At 39.8% G+C, this 19,793-nt stretch overlaps 1 protein-coding gene across 3 annotated transcripts in view; it reads left to right on the top strand.

Annotated features, from left to right (window-relative positions):
* The window catches only part of EDA7 (embryo sac development arrest 7), a 48,632-nt gene extending 33,806 nt beyond the window's left edge, over nucleotides 1-14,826 (top strand). For all 3 annotated transcript variants that reach the window (XM_010260356.3, XM_010260355.3, XM_088891590.1), the window contains 6 exons: nucleotides 944-1,114; nucleotides 1,236-1,394; nucleotides 9,746-9,838; nucleotides 10,589-10,771; nucleotides 12,203-12,408; nucleotides 14,140-14,826. In XM_010260356.3, the coding sequence (XP_010258658.1) occupies nucleotides 944-1,114; nucleotides 1,236-1,394; nucleotides 9,746-9,838; nucleotides 10,589-10,771; nucleotides 12,203-12,408; nucleotides 14,140-14,491 (1,164 nt within the window). In that variant the 3' untranslated portion in view covers nucleotides 14,492-14,826. The remainder of the gene's footprint in view (nucleotides 1-943; nucleotides 1,115-1,235; nucleotides 1,395-9,745; nucleotides 9,839-10,588; nucleotides 10,772-12,202; nucleotides 12,409-14,139) is intronic.
* The last annotated feature ends 4,967 nt before the right edge of the window (nucleotides 14,827-19,793 follow it).

Raw genomic sequence — 19,793 nt, 5'->3', positions numbered from 1 at the left:
AGCTGTTCTTAAATATGTTATCTATACCAGAACGATCCCTATTCTGGATTTTACCTATCAAGGAATTCAAAAATGTAGTTTTTTTCTGTTTTTTTTTTCCTATTTGATACTTGATTTTCCCCATCCTTGTTGCACTAAGGTTTGAACTTCTTGTAGTTTTCGATCCTTAGATCCATATCCTATTAAGAATGGAGTAGTGCTCTACCAGAGACTATTTATCAAGAAAAAGTAAATAAATAAAAAGAACTCTGCCAGAGACTTCTCTCATGCAAACTAGAGATCTCCTGCTTCAATTGGTATATTACAAGCAATGTTCCTTTGTTGGGAGAAGAGAATCTAAGTCATAACCATGGGATTCTTGAACTAATTGCTACTATTCATACTCTGGAGAATCTTCTGAAGATTCCTTGGTTTTCTCATAATCCCATTAACATATCCTTGTTTCCTATGTCCAGCAGTGAACATTTTTTTTTAGAAGATTTATTGTACTCTCTGATCCAATACCCAAAGGGGTATTCAGTCTTGAGGCAGGATTAGCTATTCCATTATTTTCTGAACTTCTAACAACTTGTGTAACAGATATTAAAATTCCTTAACAACAAGGAACAGCAGGCCCGACACAACTAAACTGGAGATGTACACCTCCAAATTATTAAGACTTAATACGATCTTCAAACAAGCATTCAGAAATTGGTAGTTTACTTTATGGAATGAAAAAAAATAAAAAAATTGAAACAAGAAATGAACTTATATTTATGATTAGGATCTTTCTCGTTATGCTGCTATGAAACATTATGGGAATTTTTCTATCAATGATATTGCTTTTCAGTTATTTATTAGGATTTTTAATATATTTCTTACTTTTATTTTGTAAAATAATGCTTATTAAACTTTCCAAAGAATTCCTGACAATAATTTCCCACCCTCTTCTATGTTTCTTCAGGGAGATGGTTTGACCAGTATAGAACCAACAGATGGAACTATCAATGACATATGTGTATTTCGCGAGAGTGGTTTGATGATATTGGCTCTAGACTGCAGCAAGATACCATCCTACTTCATACCTGCCTTAGGTCCTGCTCCTAAATGGTGTTCGTACCTTGAGAACTTAACGGTGTGCTTGTTTGCTTGGATAGCATTAGTTTTGATTCTCAACCTATATATTTTTTATTTCTTTACTGTGAGGTTTTTAATTTTGTATTTTTGATCCCTTTTGTTGGGCTTTTTCACTGCAGGAAGAAATGGAGGAGAGTGCTGAAACAACCATATATGACGATTTTAAGTTTTTGACCAAAGAAGACCTTGAGAGGTTGAACTTGACAAATTTGGTTGGCACTAATCTTCTTAGAGCTTATATGCATGGCTTCTTCATTGACTATCGGTTGTATAAGAAGGTAATGCTGCTTCTCATCTTGCATCTTTCTTCAAGAAACATTATGTGCAGGATAAATTTATTATAGGAAACAAAACCAGTTCACTTTTCATGGACCATTATTCGTTTCAAGCATTTTCACTTTTCTACCTGTAAATTTCCAACTTTGAAAAATATTGTAGTAGAATCTTACATCTATGGGACATTTTCAAAAACTGTGGAGTAGAACCATAAGTTTAGTAATTTAAAACTCTGAAGGTTGTCCGTTTTGTTAGCTATATTGAAGACATTGACATTGCATTTCACTTGGTCAAAAGAATCTGCAGTTGCTACTTGCACAAGAAAGTACTTGGAATAGAAATATCAGAAATAACTTTGTAGATTAAAGAAAAAAAATGACAAAAATATTAAGAAGAAGATTAGAGAAGGGAGAAAAACATGACTGCCAGAATGTTTTTGAGCAGCAGCCTCTTCTATTTATAAGTATTGTTTAGTTACAAAATGAAAAATGCAAACATACCCCTATGTCATGGATTGACGGGGTTGGATTTGGCAATGGAAAGAACCCATGCAGCATCCTAGCCTCGTGCAGCAAGGACAACCCTTTTGTTATGTAAGGGTGGCCAAGTGTAGGCCCATTGATGGCTCAACCAAGGTCAGCGGCACTGGATCATGACCTCATTGCCCATGGTTGGGCTCTTGTTTGGCTCATGCCAGTCCATGTGAGGCGACACTACATGCCAAAGGGGAACTATGCTGATGATGTCGATGCTAGGCAATTGTTGGGCCCTGAACACACCCTAGCGCTAGGCATAGGGTATGCAAAGTGAAGGGGAACATTTATATCCCTCTCTCATGCATGGCCTCCCTCTCATGCATAAGGCTTAGTGCTGACCCATTTACTATCCTCATAAGCGCGTGTGCCCATGAGGAACCTTGGTAGCCATGTAGCCATTAACCAGGGCTTCCTTGCGAGGGATGTCTGGTCTTGGGAGTGCCAAGGGTAGGCACCCGAGGAGGTTGACCACCCCTCAAAAGAGGATGTTAAGCTTTTGAAACTCTGCCCAAAGATGACATCAAAATGCCAGAAAATCATATTGCAGAATTTACGATAATGCTACTCAATGCAGCCCACCAAGTGTAGGTAGACTGAGCCTACTTTTAGACCACAACACCTAGGTGGAATAATATAAAAACTAATGAAAACATATAGAAAACTGATATAACCACAAACAGACTGTAAAAAAATAAAGTGGAGGATATTGATCATTCTGAGCTTGTTTGATCATGTGTCAACTTGGACTTCACACCACCTTGGTAAACACATCTGCAACTGCATCTTTAAATAAACACAAGGAAGACAAACTTCCCCTGTTGACACCCTTTCATGAATAAAATGCGTACTCACCTAAATAGTTCAGTTATGCTGTATGGGATCATAAGCAATATCTATTGCTGCTTGTTTATCACAATACGGCATAAGGGCTCTTCAAAGGAAACACCTAACTCCCTCAAGAGTGATTTCAAAACTACTAAAGTTTAGAAACATCATGTGTCATTGGCTCTATGCTCTGCCTTTGCACTAGGATTAGCTACTAACTTTGTTTCTTGTTTTTCCATGATACTAGATTTCCTCCAACCAAAGCACAATAGCCAAAAATGGAATGTCTATCATCCATAGCTTGCATGACCAGTATTTGTATACCCCTCTACCCAGTGGTTTAAAAGGTGTGCCTAGGGTACACCATGCCTAGGTCCTAGGTGTAACACTTTTAAAAGGCACATGCCTTTGCTAATGTTGCTCATTCATTCATTCATCCTAATGAAAGATATTTTTAAAAGACACTTAAAGTTATAAAAACTTTTTTATAGGGATTAAGAATTTAAGACCTTGATATGGATTTGTTTGGGCTTGCCTCAAGGGGCTTGGTACAAAGGCAACTCGTAGAATTAGGAATGCATAATGTTTAACATCACATTAGCTATTTGAAGTAATGCAATTGGTAAAAAGAAAGTGATTAAGAGTTTACATTCTTGAATATGTTTTATATGTTATATATTTATCAAAAAAATATGTTTTATATGTTATGCATGATTTTATTTTTAAATTTTCATTTTAAATATGTTTTACATTTTATGTTAATGTATTTTAATTTAAGATAATAGATTTTTTACCAAAATAATAATAGGTTTTTGATAAAAAATAATATTTTTTGAACTTTTATTTTATAATTGAAGTTTATATTTTTAAACTTAAATATATGTACTTTTTTTGCGCCTTGCAGTTTTAAAACATTGCTCCACCTTCATATGTCCAAGATTAGTGTATAAAGTACTCATAGGGCATGCATGTATTGGTTGATGACACTAGCTGTGTATGAAGTAATCTTCTCACCAATCTTTGGTAAATGGTGTTGTCCTTCAACAATTCTCCTGCATTTTAACTTGTGGTTTTAATCAATTGGTGTATCCATAGGTTTAAACCCCATTTTCCTAGTCTCTTAAAGCAAATCATGTGCATACTTTCTTTGTGATATAATTATACCATGTTTGGACTTGGCTACCTGGACTCCTAAGAAGTATCTTGATTCTCCAAGATCTTTAATCTCAAACTCCTTAATCAGAAATTGTTTGAGACTATCAATCTCAAAGTGTAACTTCCAATCACCACTACATTGGAAAAATTGCACTGAAATTTCTTATGGAAGGGTCCAAATGAAGAGCAAATGCTTTACTGTGTGGCTTGAGACAAAATTTGTGAATCAAGAGAGAAAGGACACACTGGATTAAGGAAGTTGAAAGCGGTGAACATTTCTCAACAAATGGCTATGGTGTTTTGGAGGAGCATTCTCATCCACGGAGGCAGAGGCAGGTGATGGGGGTAAGGTATTGCTCCTATGGATTGGAAGTCTGGATTATATTTTTTCAGAAGTATTACAAGGCATTACATTCAACCCTTCAGAAATACTACCCTACCATTGTAGAAGCATAAACGTTATATAAGCAAGCCCAATACGATTGATTTCTATTAACCCCTTGCTTGGCTAGAGTATAGAAGAAATATAGCGCAGCAAAAATCCTGGTTTTAGAGAAGAAAATAAAGAAGAAAAGGAAGGAAGAAGAAGATGTTCAGGTGAAAGAGAAAGCAAGAGGAAGAAAAGAGAGGAAAGGAGAGCTGAATCGCGTCTCTCCCTCTATCCCTCAATCACTTTATATATGCTGAATATTAAAAGGTGAAGAATTACATGGGTGCCCTAGTTAGGCGGCTGACCCAAAGACATAAGAAACATTAAGTATTGTGGCCCATAAAGAAGGCCCACTACAGCTGAAATAAAACTACTTATAGATAAAAAAAACTGAGGCCCATTTGGCCCAATCTCTACAAGTATCAGCTGGCCCATTTGCAGGTTTCTATACCCATTGTATCTTTATCCTCATATTCATACTCCTTTCCAACCATTTGATCTGTTTAAGTTCATTCTATAGCCCCATATTGCTTTCTCACTGTTTTACAGTCACCCAGTTACAACCTTGGAGTCGCCTTCTATAATTAAATCAGTCAAACTCATTTCTCTTGCCCAGTGTAGTCCATGAAGCACATCATAAAGCGCAACCCTTGTGGAGTCTCCAGGGCCAATTTGACCTGAAAACATAGCAATGGTATTCCCTTCCATGATTCTAAAACACCTTCCACTCCTGATGGACCCAAGTTTCCTACACTACTCCCATCAAAGTTTAGTTTAATGAAACCCTCCTTAGGTGGTGTTCATTGTTTATGGCTTTTTAATTTCTTTGAAGAAGATGCAACCACCTCTACCCACTTTCTTCACAAATCATCATGTGAATAGGATGAGAATAACTCCATGGACTTAACCCCTTGCACCACCTTAGCCTTGACGCATTCAAAAATTGCCTCTTGACTTCTTTCCCTCCTTAAAGATTCTTGCATTTCTTTCTTCCCGTATTGTCCACACAATTTATGCCCTTGTGCATCTCCATAATATCCTCTTCTTAGCCATGTGAAAGTCAATGCACAAAACAATCTTGCCATATTTGAAGGCACCACCCACCTGCAATCAAAGAAAGAGAAAAACCATTACCAGATGTAAGCAACAAATGGACAAGAGACTAGTAAATGATAACAAGTCTTGCCATTAGCCTTACAAAGTGTGCACCAAGTCTAAAGTGTTGATCTTTTCATGATACACCTCCCACACTTCTTTGACAGGGAATGATAGTTGAGGGGTGAGGGGAGGTCCAAGAGCCTTCAAAAAGGACATACAAGTAAAGAAACCCAAGTGACGAATTGATTACACTAGAAGCTTCTTCATCCCTCAATCTTCTTTGGAATCCTAAGTCCCAATAACATTCCCTAGGTGAGGATGATGATGAAAAAGCCAGCAATTCTGAAGTAGGTTCTTTTTTGAAAGATAAAATAGAATACAAGAAGGGGAATGGGTTCTTAGGAGAAAAGTTACCCACTCATACGTCTTCCCAAAACCAAATTTTATCCCCAGAACAAGCATCATACCAGATAAAGTTTAGAAACTACTTTGGCACATACCATGTTTATCCCCAGAACAAGCATCATACCATGTTTAGCTTTCAATGGAAGATTGCTGACACACTTGCCAAGGGGTAAATAGTGAACAGATGTATTTGGCACAGTTGTAACTGTATTTTTGTGTAATGGGGTGAGGTAGCACATTCTACCTCCCCATGGGAGGCTGTATTTGTATGCTGATCAAAAAAATGGGAGGCTGTATTTGTCCATATAATTCCGCTTTATTTAATGAAATTTGTTAGTTATCAAAAAAAGGGTTCAACTATGATGCCGGAAAGACATGATACTGGGAAAATTTATGGTCAAAAAAGGGTTCAACTGAGAATTTGTTAATTAACAAAATTCATGGGATTTTTTTGATTGGTCAAAAACTCAGCCTTTTTGGTATCATGTTTTTCTGGCATCATAAATTTTTCCAAAAAAAAAAAATCATTTCTGGACAACCCATTGAATGCTTGCCACCACTCCACAACTTTTCACTTTCAAGAGGCAGCCTCCACAGCCATTTACCCAAGAGTGACAAATACTTCATTCCACCAAGTGGTCCCTTTTTCTTTTCCCTAATTCCCATACGAAATCTCTCATTATATACTCTATCACCTTTGCTATCTTCTGTGGGATCTTAAAGACTGAAAGGTAGTAGATTAGGAGATTTACCATAGTGAATTTTATTAAGGTTAATCTACCTCTGGAGATGTAGTTCTTTTTTCCAGGTTGTCAATTTTTCTCTAACTCTCTGTGATAGGATTCCAAAATCTACTTTCCAGGTTGAACAAGAACATAAGGCTGGAACCTGGTAATGGTGAGCACTTTCATTTTTGGACAGATGTATGGGTTGGATTTTGAGCTAGTTTGGGTGCCAAACTGCCAAAATTTAGGGACTGTTGAGGTTGGTTGGTCTCTATTTAAACCCCCAGATCAGGGACTCTTGGATCTGGCTCAGGGAACTACCATGCTCTTTCTCTACTAAGTCTTATTATAAGGTTTTGATTGGGTTGTTCCATAAGATTGTTTGCAGTTGGATTTGGCAAGTGAAGGTTCTATCCAAGATTATTTTTCTGGTGTGGACTACTGGCTGGTATCAGATTCATACTATGGATTTATTGATAAAAAAAGGAATGGATATCTAACCAATTCTGTAGCCTTTGTTGTTTTCCTCTTCTATTGAAAGAAAAGGAATGAATCTAAGCAATGCATGCTACTTAACCTTTATGGAGGGTCACCTAATTCTGCAAGAGACTTGTTATTCACTGCCCTTTTATCCATCTGATATGGAGTCATTTCCTTAACTTTTTCACAGTCAATGGGTGCCTCCTCAATCAGTGGCTGAGCTCCTCTCTTTTTGGAGAGTGAGTAGATTCTTGCTGAAGGAAGAATATTATGGGATCAACTGCCTTTTGCAATCTTTTGGGAGGTGTGGAAGTAGAGGTCTAAAAGGATATTTTAGGGGAGAATTCTTCCTATGAAGAGCTATTGTGAAGAATAGAGTGGGATATGGTCCGGTGGGGTGGAGTCTTTCATCAATTTTATGGGATAGGGAATTCTACAAGAGCTGAGTTGTTGGCTGCAGTATAAGGAATTCAGATTGCTAATCAATTCTAAGGTGATTGTGGATTGGTTATCAAGTCCAGACTCAGTTCTTTGGAGTTATAGGGATCACATTAGAAAAGTTAAATGTTTAACAAGGCACATGTCGTGTAGATACCAGTGGGTGGGTAGAGAGGAAAATGCTTTGGCTGATTATCTTGCTAAACAGAGGTCTGCTAGGGATCGGTTATTTTGAGCAGCTTTGTAATCTTTTTTTCTCTGACCACCTGTAATGTTTAGGGGAGGCTGCACCTCGTGCCTCTCCAAGGGATGCTTGTAAAGTTTTATTCTGCTTGATCAATGAAATCAATTTTCAATTATCAAAAAAAAATTATGAGATTTCAATTACAGATTTTACAGCTGACTGGATCTCAATCCCTATCTTTGCAAACACTTCAAGAACCAACCATAGTTCCCCTTAGATTGATGGGGTTAGGGGTGTTCATGGGTCGGGTTGGGTCAGTTTCAATGATTTTTTTCAACCGACCTGATCATGTCGGGTTGCTTATTCACCAAACTGAAACCGACCCAAACATTAAGGGTCGGTTGGGGTTGGTTTGTCGGTTTAGCCAGTTGGTTTGAACAATGGGCAAAAGCAAGAGGTTGTGTAGTGTTTAGCGTGTGCAACAGATATTTCAAATTTCTCCCCAAGTTTGGCAAGTTTAAAGCCTTAGGGATCTTTCTTGCAGGGCTTGCTGATCCCAAAAAGGTAATAAATAAAAGACTGAAATTGACTCAAACGTTCCCCCCCCCCCCATATTTCATTTCCATGTTTCCTTTTCGGTGTAAATTTTTCAACTCAAAAACAAAGTAAAAAAGAGAGTGTAAGAAATATTTGAAAAAGGGAAATAACAATCCCAAGACAAAAGCAATTCCCCATTTAGCTAATGTTACTTAAACTTAAAGCTAACTAGGATAGGAAAGGACTAAGATTTCAAAAGTAAGAAGCAATAGGCCAATAACCAATGATGGAAACACTCTACATTAGTGAGTTACTTGTTTGGTTCAGTTTAATTTCAGTTTTCAAGTGTGAAAACTGAAACCAACCTGATCTATCGGTTTAGTTACTTGCGAGAACCAAAACCGATCGGTGATTACAAAAAACTGACCAAATTGGGTTGGGTTGGTCTGGTTTGGTCGGGTTGGCTCACAATCTGAACACCCCTAGATGGGGTACATCCCCTGTCCAAATACATCCATAGTAACACGATAACATGAAAACTCACATAATAAATTCAAATAGAAAAAGAGGACGGTAACATGGACATTAATAACACAGTTATAGCTTACACGTATAAAGGACATGAATCTACAGCAAGAATAAGAACACATTGTTGTTCATAACATGGAAAGTTAGTGGTCAAATGTAGGTTGGAACATGAATATACAGCAAGATAAAGATGGGTTGGATGAATCTACAGTGACAAAAAGGATTAAATGAATTTGGAAGATCAATACCTCAAACTGATTTCTGTTAACCCAAATTTATAGTGAAAAAATGCCAAAAAAAAAGGTTTGAAATGGTGTTTGATAATCTGATTCGAGAAAAGGAGAGAAACACGATACTAACCTGTTGAATGATGTGTTCTTGTGCATAGAAAGTTGTTTTCTGGTGATGATAATGGAAGGAACGTCGGAAAATTGTGGGAGGTATTGTCTGTGAGAGTGGTGGTGAGAACCTCTTCATTTATTAGGGTTCGAAAATGGTAAAAGAGGGGGTGGTGGGTGTAGAAGTGTTCTAGTGTGCAAAAGCATGGAGTCTATTTTTTTGCACTTCGTGATTTGGACTTTTGTGTACTCTTATTTTCTAATTTTTAAAGTATAGAACACATCAGTCCAAACGACCACCTGTACTTTCATGCTAAACTACTTTGAAGGTATGACAGATTGACAGTCCAAACGCCTTGTCTGCTTTCCCTTCTGGAGCAACTAGATGTTTGAACCTTCTCCATGTTTTGTTATCAATGAAGATATTTGACATGGTTTTTTGATAAAAAAGTAATTTCTGTCCGGAAAACGAAATAAATAGATATCCTTAAATAGTCTGTGCTTGTAACTTGCATGCATATTTGCCACAATGTATTTATTGTTGACTCATTTAATGTATCAACTTCATGTCTGTTCTATAGGTAAGAAAACAATGAGCCACTATCATGAAAGTATTGGAAATAGATAAAAGCTGATTTTGTTTTGATATCATGTTCTTGTTTGCAATGTTGCAGGCACAATCTTTAGCAGATCCATTTGCATATGATGCTTATATAGAGCAGAGGAAAAAAGAGAAGCTGGAAGCAGAACGTGCATCTCGAATTACGGTTAGATGCTTTTGTATTGAATCTCTCTTTTTCCATATGGTTTATTTGATTCGAACAGTTTAGTTTGTAAGCTAGATGTACAATTTACTTTTGGTAAGTAGGGTTCTACTTCTGGCTGTTGCATAAATATTCCTGCAATGTATCTACATGTTGAAATTCTAAATTGATAGGCATCAGTGGTCGAACTATGTTGGTTCACAGTCACTAGGTTGATACTTGTAGGAAATTCTAGATTGAAGGCATCTAATTTATTGAACTTTCTATAGTTTTTAAACCATCCAATCAAAAAATTTGGGGTCTGTTATCAGCACTATTTATTTATTTTTGAGATAAAAATGGCAAACTGATGTGGACCAGGGGTTTGCTGCTTCATTTTTCACAAGAGCAGTATAGAATCATGTGACACCTTCAGAAACTTAAGATATCTTCTACTGACAGATACATTAGTGTAACAGTGCAGAAAAGTCTTTGAGTATTTTAATTGACTTGGGGAATCTGTTTATGAAGACCAGAAACTCTATAATCTATACTATTTTGTCCCAATGGAGAAATCAAATGCTTCTGTTGGCTTCTAGAAAAAAAAAATAATATATGCTTTTGCTTGATAATTAATCACTTTTTCTGGAGATATGAAATCTCTATTGTTTCATCTCGATGGAAAATCAAGCTTTTCTTCTTTTGCTTTTAGAGAAAAGGAATATATACTTTGACACGTGAGTTATCTCACATTCCTTTCATTTTTCTCTGCAGATCAAGAGGAAATTACCTAAAGTCAATCGTATTCTTGCAGCTCGTCTTCTTGAAAATGATGAAGTGGAGAATGAAGTGAAAGATGTAGATGAATTGGACGGAAAGAAAAAGTCCAAGAAAAAGAAGGGATTGAGCAGTGATGTGCTGAATGATGAGCGTTTTGCGGCAATGTTTGAAAATAAGGTAAACTCCAAATGGATTTCCAAGTATGTAATACTGATGGTGGTCCAGCCAGAAGGGGTCAGGAGGACCTACCTGTATCATGAGGTGTATTCTGCTGGATTAGTTAAACACTTTGGGGATTTTTTTCTCTTTGATTTTTATGGGATTTGTTATCTCCTGACATCACATAGGGAATGACCTTTTTGTAGTCCTCCTTTTGATAATGCAGTAAAGTGTTTCATTACTGATAAAAGAAGAAAATAGGAAAGAAAATGTAAAAAAAATGAAGGCTCAATCTATATTTGTTTAAAATGCTAAATTTAGACTTGGACGCACAAACAAGCATGCACACTTCCATATGAAAGGGCTTTTCTTTTCATAAATGATGGTGTGTTGTGTTACCATAGCAACAGTAGAGAAATCCCTAAAAGGATATTGAGATCTTTTTTAATGAGATGAAACTGGAGGCGGCAAATACAAATAAAATCTTCTATAAATTAACTTACATGTTACTTTAACTTTGGAAATGTGTTCTTTTTGTGTTATGTTGCATTTGTTTGTTCGGTGATCACTTTAATTTTTCTAACTATATGTTTTATTGCTAGCTGTGTTTCCTTCAACAATATTATTTTTTATTTAACATGCCTGGAATAGTAATCTATCGTGTATGGTTCATATACCAGATTCAAATAGTTAGGATAAGTCTTGGTTTTTTGAACATGACAATTCAATTGAAAAATATGTAATACAGGCACCCACTCACACACGTGGAGTACCCACAAAATACTCAATCTGTAATTCTGTATTTGTTTAAAATGCTAAATTTAGACTTGGACGCACACACAGGCATGCACACTTCCATATGAAAGGTCTTTTCTTTTGATAAATGAAAGTGTATTGTGTTACTATAGCAACAGTAGAGAAACCCCTAAAAAGATGTTGAGATCTTTTGCATCTTAATGAGATGAAACTGGAGGCGGCAAATACAAATAAAACTTCTATACATTAATTTACATGTTACTCTAACTTTGGAAATGTGTTCTTTTTGTTTTATGTTGAATTTGTTTTGTTCGGTCATCACTTGAATGTTTCTAACTATATGTTTTATTGCTAGCTATGTGTCTCTTTCAATAATATTGTTTTTTATTTAACATGCCTGGAATAGTAATCTATTGTGTATGGTTCATATATTCATATACCAGATTCAAATAGTTAGGATAAGTCTTGGTTTTTTGAACATGACAATTCAATTGAAAAATATGTAATACATGCACCCACTCACAAACGTGGATACCCACAAAATAGTCAGAAACTTGGAATTAGGCTTGTAAATTGACTGAAGAATATGTTATTTACATTTTTACATAAATAGTCCTTTTATGACATATTTACTTTCCTTTCTCCTCAGCACTGTATATTATAATGCTTACTTAAATTTGATTTCCTCTTCAGGACTTTGAAATTGATGAGAACTCGGAACAATTTATGGCTTTACATCCTATGGGTTCCAAGAAACAGCCTTCATTGATTGAGGAGCATTTTGAGCCAGTTTTGGAGGATGAAGAAGAGCAGAGTTTAAGTGATTCTGATGCATCTGGAATGGCTCAATCATCAGAAGATGAGCTCAAGAAGAAAAATGAAACATCAAAGGTTCCAAGGTGAGATGGACTATGAACAAAATGTATTATCAACCAAAGTGATTTAAAAACTGTTTAGTATTAGAAACTTATTGAAATAGATGTCAGAGCTCCTGATTATTTAAAAAAAAAAATCACAAATGCACAACTGAACTTACTTAGAATTGGTCTTTAACTTGGTATTGGGACAAATTTACTTTTTAGGCATGTGCTGCAAGGTTGAACCTCCAGAACATTTTCCTTTTGCCTTGTTCTGAGGTCAAGGTGCAAGCTTCAGTCACCCTTTAAAATACTTGAAAATTACAGAATTATAATTGACAAGTGTTATTTGGAAAAATAGTAATTAAAAATGTAGGACAAAAAGGAAAAAACAATGACCATTAGTGTGCGTCATAAGAATTTATATGGTAGAGAAAGGTTGATGAGAACATTTTAATATTATTTAGTATTAGAACATTATATCATCATGTAAGCCTTGCCCACTAAATTATATGGTATCAGATATCAAGTAAAATTATTAAACATTCAGTAAGAGGTAACAGTTATATTGGGGTATTAAGTTTAATAATGAAATTAGAAAAGGTGATTAGACAATATTTGGTTTACATTCTTATCCTTTCTTAATATTTTACTTTTGTTTATAAATATTTTTCCTGAATGAGACTATAAAAATACCTGGTTAATAATCTAAAGAATGTAGGTGTAAATGATCTTTTTACAGTCAGTGATGTAACACCAAAGGAAATGAACTACTGGAAAAAGTCCAAGCTGGCCTGGCCAGATATTGATCTTTTAGTGGTTGACATGACATTTAGGGAACCTGTAGGCATCCTTTTTGTCTTAACACTTGAAACCCTAAGGCTTCATTTGTTGGCAGTGGAAATTTCATTTACACTGGTACAAATGGATGGATTGCAAATGGGCCAAGTGCAAATTCTGGTTTACTTGTTTTTCAGGTTTTATTTTATTTTATTTTATTTAAAAGGAGTGAATTTGGAAGTAACATGATGTATTCTCCAGTCTATATAAGAGAAAATAAAAAGTAGAGGGAAGCTTATTTGTTTGTGTTGAATAAAATGGAAAATAAGATGATGTGATCCCATTTTACATGAGAGAAAACTAGTGCAAATGAGATAAAGTGCAAATTTTGCATCACGTAAGGGGGGCAAATCTTAGGTAGAAACAAATGCATGTTTGAACCAAGTGTTGATCCGTGTAATTGAATGGAGCCTAAATAACTCTGACATTAGATTACTGTTTACATAAATGGCATAGTGAACATAGCTGAGAACTAGTATGTTACTATTTCTGATGAATGCTATGCTGAAAATCATAATTTCAATAAACTGAGTGTGTGTAGAAAAGAGAGGAAACAGTGCTTGTAAGTTTATATTAAATTGTACTGGATGCTTTAGTCTAACCTGAATAACCCTTTCCATTTATTATTGTTAGCTAGAATTTATAATCTAATAGCCTTAATTAAGTTGATTAAATTAGTGCCAAACAATAGAGAACAAAGATTCTGCCATATTTTGGATTATGAACTTGTGTTTTTTGTTCATGTAAAATTAATAAGGATGATCATAATGATCCTTCACAACTCCATTGTGCATGTCAACTTGGCTAAGCCAAATTTATTGCAAAGCTTTATAAGTAAAATTCTATGTTAAGTGCATTTTGAGTAGAATTTCTTCATCAAAGCCGGAAAAGGAAAATTTCTTTCCCACTAAAAGTAATTTGTAAAATGTGCAGACTATATGAAGTGAAGGATGAGCGACATGCAGAAGCTTTCTGGAACCGTGTGTCACTTGCAAAGGATGATTCTCTTCCACTAGGCGAGAGAGTGGCTTCCCTAGGAGGCCAACAGCCTTCTGGGGTCCCTGGTGATGTGAAGTTTGGACCAGGGGGGTCACGGGAAATCTCCTTTGTGTCTAGAAGCTCAGCCAAGTACAAAGAGGACAAGGAGGATGCACGAGAAGGAAAGAGAAGGGGAATCCAGTCATTGGGCCTGAAACCAGATAGATCAGATTTCCGGGGCAGAGGCCATCATGGCAGAGGGAAAAAAGGAAGTCATGGGAAGAGCAGAGGTAGAGGCAGAAAATGAGGTCTACATGAATTTTCTGGTGAGCACACTACTTGGGGCAGTCAGAAGAGTAATGCATGGTACAAGAGATGTATTCCCTTGTCAACGCTGATTATCACTAGGTTTCTTACAAGTTGGTGTTTTTTGTTTGAAGGATGGATATAGGAGCTAACAGTTTCCATGTCTAGCAATTTTGTCGTATAATAAAACAGATATTTATTTAATTGTTTGGGAGATAATCAGCCAACAGTCTCCATGTCCCATGGCAATTTTGTTGTATAAGCAAATGTATTCTTGATACACCACATAAATTTATTGTTGAAAGTAACAACTGCTGTGCAAAGCCATGACGACCATCAGCCTTACTTGAGTTTACTTTATTATTGTTTTTTATTTTACCCTTTTGGAGGAAAGGAAATGAGTTATGAGGCTCCCCAAAATGTCATACTAATATATCTAAATTTCAACCTTAATCTATTACTGCTAGAACCGAAGCATTCAGCCTACATTGGGCAAAGAAAGTAGCACTCTGATCATCTTGATGCTCCATGGTGGGTCTTCAAATCCTTTAAACTATTGACAACCCATCTGAGAATTTTGACGCCTTATTTGAGTATTTCCTTTGGTCTACTGCTTTCTACTGGCAATTATCTATGTTTTCCTTCTCTCTCTAAGTGGAAAATGTGGTGCAATCTATATAATAATGACTTACATGGAACCGGAAGGTACAAAATATTCAGCCTATCAGCATGCACCCATATGCATCCAATTTTAGGGTTGTCGATATGTTAAACACAAAAGAGTTGGGGCTTGGGATATGTGGCCATTTCTCAAGTATAATACCCTTTCTAGAGATGTTCCGAATCCTGATTCAATTCTTATTGCCCATTGGATTGCCTATAGTGTATGTCAATACTTTGAACCATGCTGACATGTATGAAATATGAAAATGCAATATGGGTATAGTTTCTGTTGGTGCTCGGAATGGCCGAGGATAACAATGTAATTTCGCCCTTGGACTCTGAAGGGTGGCCGAAGGCTTTGAGGATTCGGAGAGGTCGTTGCTGAGGCCGATGTGTGTATGTTGAGGCGGGGTGGACTCTGAGTACGGTAGAAGTCGAGGGTAGGTGGTCGAAGTGCTATAAGGCAGAAACTCGTCAAAGGCCCCAGGTGAGAAATTGAGGTAGAGTCTTCGACGGTCAAGTTAGTACAGGGTACGAAGGGAGAGTAGCAGGGTAGGATCCTGTAGGCAGTTCCAGAATAAAGTCCCAACAGTAGTTATTGCAATAGCCCTTACGACAATAGATGTTGGTCTTGAGTTTGTAACCCCCTTACTTGGAGGGATGTACCCTTATTTATACTTGAGCTGCTTGGAGGTAGGTGGAGATGAACGCCTGAGATGGGAGTTGTACGAGGGCCTATAGCGGCTTAGGCAGGGTCACACAAATACATCGCGGTTGGCTCTGTATGATGGGGGCAGGGTAACCCCTATTGTAGTGGATCTCGTTCCCTAATCTGGCGCTCGTGGGTGGGCCTCACAGCCTCAAATGGGCTAGGTTGGGTCACCTCACATCACTTGCCCCCCACTCCCGAGGCTAAAGAGGAATGTTCGGCTTCAGCTGATGGGAGTAATAATGGTGAGCGCCAGAGGGCCCGGGCAGACGAGGTGTACCCTGTGGTGGCGTCCTCTTTCGTGTCTCTACTTGTTTTGTCCTTATGTGTTGGCTCGAGGCTGTGAGTGGTTTACAACACTGTTGCTTTGGACAAGCGATTCGGGAGGCGCGCTCAATGTGGACGTTCTGGTGCCGTCATTTGGGCTGAAAACAAGGGGGCCGAAGGCTCCTTAGGCTGAAGACTTGTGGAGCCAAAGGTTGTTTAGGCCGAAGACCTGTGAAGCCCGAGGACCCATGCACGGGATGGCTTTCCGGTCTGACCGATGCGCACATCCGCGCGGCCGAGTTGCATAAGCCGGTGGTCCATAGTGGGCAGACGCATCGGTTCACCCGAAGCGTCGTTTCGCCTTCCGAGAGTGAGCATCGTTTCGCCTTCTGAGGGTGTGCATTTAGGGAGGCGGCATAGCTGGATCGCAGGTGTGGAGGCGTTTTGCGTCCGTTGGATTGGGGACAATCCGAGCTATCGCTAGCATGTCATTTTGCCTTCCGAGGTTGAGCATCACGCGGCGCGCCTTGATTGGGTAGCGGAGGCGGTGGCTTCTTAGCAGTTGGATCTTGAGAAATCTGGGTCGTTCGTTCCTCTTTAAATAGGGCCTTTAGGGGTATCATTCCCGTCGTTTGCCTCTAAGCGCCTTTGCCTTTGAGTGAACTTAACTTCCAGACTCTCCAACCTTCAACACTCTACTCTTACTCTTTCTTCCTCTACATTTCCTAGGTAACTTTAAACAATGTCTTTCTCAGATTCTGGACCTGAGTGCTATGAACTTCCGCATGAGTCAGAAGGGAGCTCTTCCCGTACCCCTTCTCACCTTTCCCCCTTGAGTCCTTCTACCCTTGCCCCCCTCCGGCGGGAGGTCATGGTGCTCCGGGAAAGGGTAGCCCCTAAGGATGTCGAAGGCAGCCATCGAGGCGAGGACCCTCCCTGTGAGAGTGCCACTTCTGTGACACCAAGGGAGGCCGAAGGGGCCTGCCTAGTTGAGGGGGAGGGAGCCCTAGACCACGTTCCCGGGACGAGGGCTGCCCAGGTAGTAGCTGAGATTGGTGTCCTCCGCCTGGGTTTCAAGAACTCTCTAGATGGGGACCAGGTCAAAGCTCTAGTAAGGCAGTACTTCATTCCCTTGTCCTATGGTATGAGGGTGCCCAAAGTAGGCGAACGGCCATGGACTCCTAAGGAGGGGGGAGATATGCGTCTACCAACATTTCCTCCAGTTCAGTCTCCGATTTCCCCTTCATCCGTTGATTCCCGAACTGTTGAGGGCGTATGGGATTACTCTCAGCCAGCTAGTGCCCAACGTCGTTAGGACCATAGTGGCCATGCTGGTGGTGGCTCGGTTCCAGGGGTGGAGCTGATGCTAAGGCTCTTTCGAGTGTTGTTTGTGCTAAGGAGGCATTCCTCTGAGGACGACATGTATTACCTCCAACCCTGTAAGATTAAGCCGATAGACAACCCTTCCTCCGTGCAAAACTGGAAGGGAAAATTCTTCTTTTTATCATGCCCCGAGGGTTGGTCCTTTAAGTCGGGGTGGGGAGAAGTTAGCCAAGATGCGGAGAAGAGTGTCCCCATGCTCATGAATGAGGAGAACAATGACCTCGTCTAGTTGCTCGACCTAGGGATAGTCCGAGCCCAGCCCTTGTTGGAGGAGGAGGTCCCACTAGTTTTTGCGGGGCTTAGCCCTGCTCCCCTTGGTAGGTGAGATCCTGTAGCCTTTTAACACGCCCTTTTTCCCCTTCCTTTTTTCTTTTCTCTTCTCTTTTTTACCTTTTTTTTTGCTACCTCACTGATGGCTTCACTTTGTTTGTAGAGGTGCCAATGGATGCCGGCCAGGCTGTTCTGGAACGTGCTCGCGCCATGCAAAGGGAACGGGCCAAGGCGCCTCAGAGGCCTTCTGATGGGTAGAAGAAGGCCGAGAAGGTTTCAACCTCTGCAACGGGGGGTCTTCCCGCCAGGTCCCTACCAAGGGGATGAGGGCAAAGGTCCCTGCGAAAGGGACCTCTTTGACAGCTCCCTCGAAGGGAGCCACTTCGCAGATTCCCGTGAAGGGGAAGGGGACCGTCAAGGAGAGCCAACCAAGGCGCGAGGAGTAGGTGCCGTAGCAATCGGCCGAGGTGCCGAGGAGACCTGCCAACGAGGTCGATGTAGGGAGGAAGAGACCGGCCGAGGGGGCCGTGGGGGGTCAACCGCAGCAGAAGGTGGCCCGCACCAGGAGCTCTGTCAATGATGCTTCGAGGGTGTCCCACATGGAGTGGATGGGGCCGTTCTCTACTCCCATGCCATTGGAGGAGCTCGCCTAGCAGTCTGACCAGATCTTCCGCCCTCAGTGGGAGGTCCGCGAGGGGGACTCGATCCGCAATGCGGGAGTTGACCCAACGCTGGTAATCAGGTCCCTGTTGTCTCAGGACCGCTTCCAGATGTTGGGGATGGCCCCTGACAAGCTGTACGACCAGGGGTTGCAGAGCCTGGCCGAGGTAACAATCTGTCCCTCTTTGCTTCTCTTTTTTCTTTGTTCTTTTTGCTGGGTACTGACTGTTTTCTTGTTGCAGGGCTGCCTTCATTTTGTTGGTCTAGGGGACCGATTGAAGTTGACCCTAGCCAATATGGATAAGCTGGAGGCTGAGAAAGACAAGCTTCAGCAAACTGCCGCCAACGCCATGGAGAAGTGTCGCGAGATGTAGCGGTTCTTTGCTGACGAACAGAGGTTCCGCTAGGAGGCTGAGGAGAACATGAAGAAGACACAAGATCTTCTTGCCAAGGAGCAAATTGAGAGGGCTCAGGTTGAGAGCCTCATCTCCGAGGCCGAGCGGCGTCTCCGACAAGCCAAGGGGGGCATCTCTGAGGCAAATAGGCGGGCGGCCGATGCAGAGCGGAGGGCTAAGGAGGCAACTAAGAAGGCTACCAAGGCCGAGCAGAAGATGGTTGGCGCCAAGAAGAGGGCCCAGGAAGTAGAGAAGTGGGTTAGCGAGCTGGTCGACGTCGCTTTCGGGGCTTATTTGGACGGGATCGAGGACACCAAGAAGGCACTCTTGGCGGTGCTTTCGGACTTCGATGCTGAATCTTTGAAGGTGATTCCCGATACTCTCGAAGAGGCTGCCGACTCTGCACTTCCTCCTCCAGCTGATGGCGAGGCTTAAACCAGGCTTGTTTTTTGTATTCAGCTTGAAGGGCCATAGAACAAATTGAATTTGTAAAGCCAAAAGGATTTTTTTGTGCATAAATAAAATCAGAGTTTTTTTATCTTTTGCTTCAAATGTTGCACTTTGTGTTTTGTTGTGTTGTCTTTCCTTGTATATTTTTGCATCGTTTTTTGCACTTATGTTCTTGTTGCCGAAGGGTCCTTGCCCCTCCAAAGGAAAAAACACAGCGTAGGATGAGCGTAGTTCTCTTTGGTTTACTTTGTTCTATTTTTGCGCGTCAGGATCATGGAGAAGGGGTGGCTGAAGCAAAGCCTCCGAGGCTGAGTCGGGGCTTGCCTGGCCTAACACCCTTTTAGTCATTCATTTAGGCGGGGCTAGAGAGGCCTGTGATGGGGAGAGGCCGAAGCAGGGCACCAAGCTCGCCTGTCTCTCTTCCCTTTACTTAAATAGACAGTTTTGTATGCCCTTAGCTTCAATCAGAATGATGTACTTTATGTGTTTATTGTAAATGAATAAAG

Source organism: Nelumbo nucifera, chromosome 7 (assembly GCF_055504915.1).
Source record: "Nelumbo nucifera cultivar China Antique chromosome 7, China Antique-T2T, whole genome shotgun sequence".
Taxonomy (NCBI): Eukaryota; Viridiplantae; Streptophyta; class Magnoliopsida; order Proteales; family Nelumbonaceae; genus Nelumbo; species Nelumbo nucifera.
This window is presented reverse-complemented; position numbering and strand designations above follow the sequence as displayed.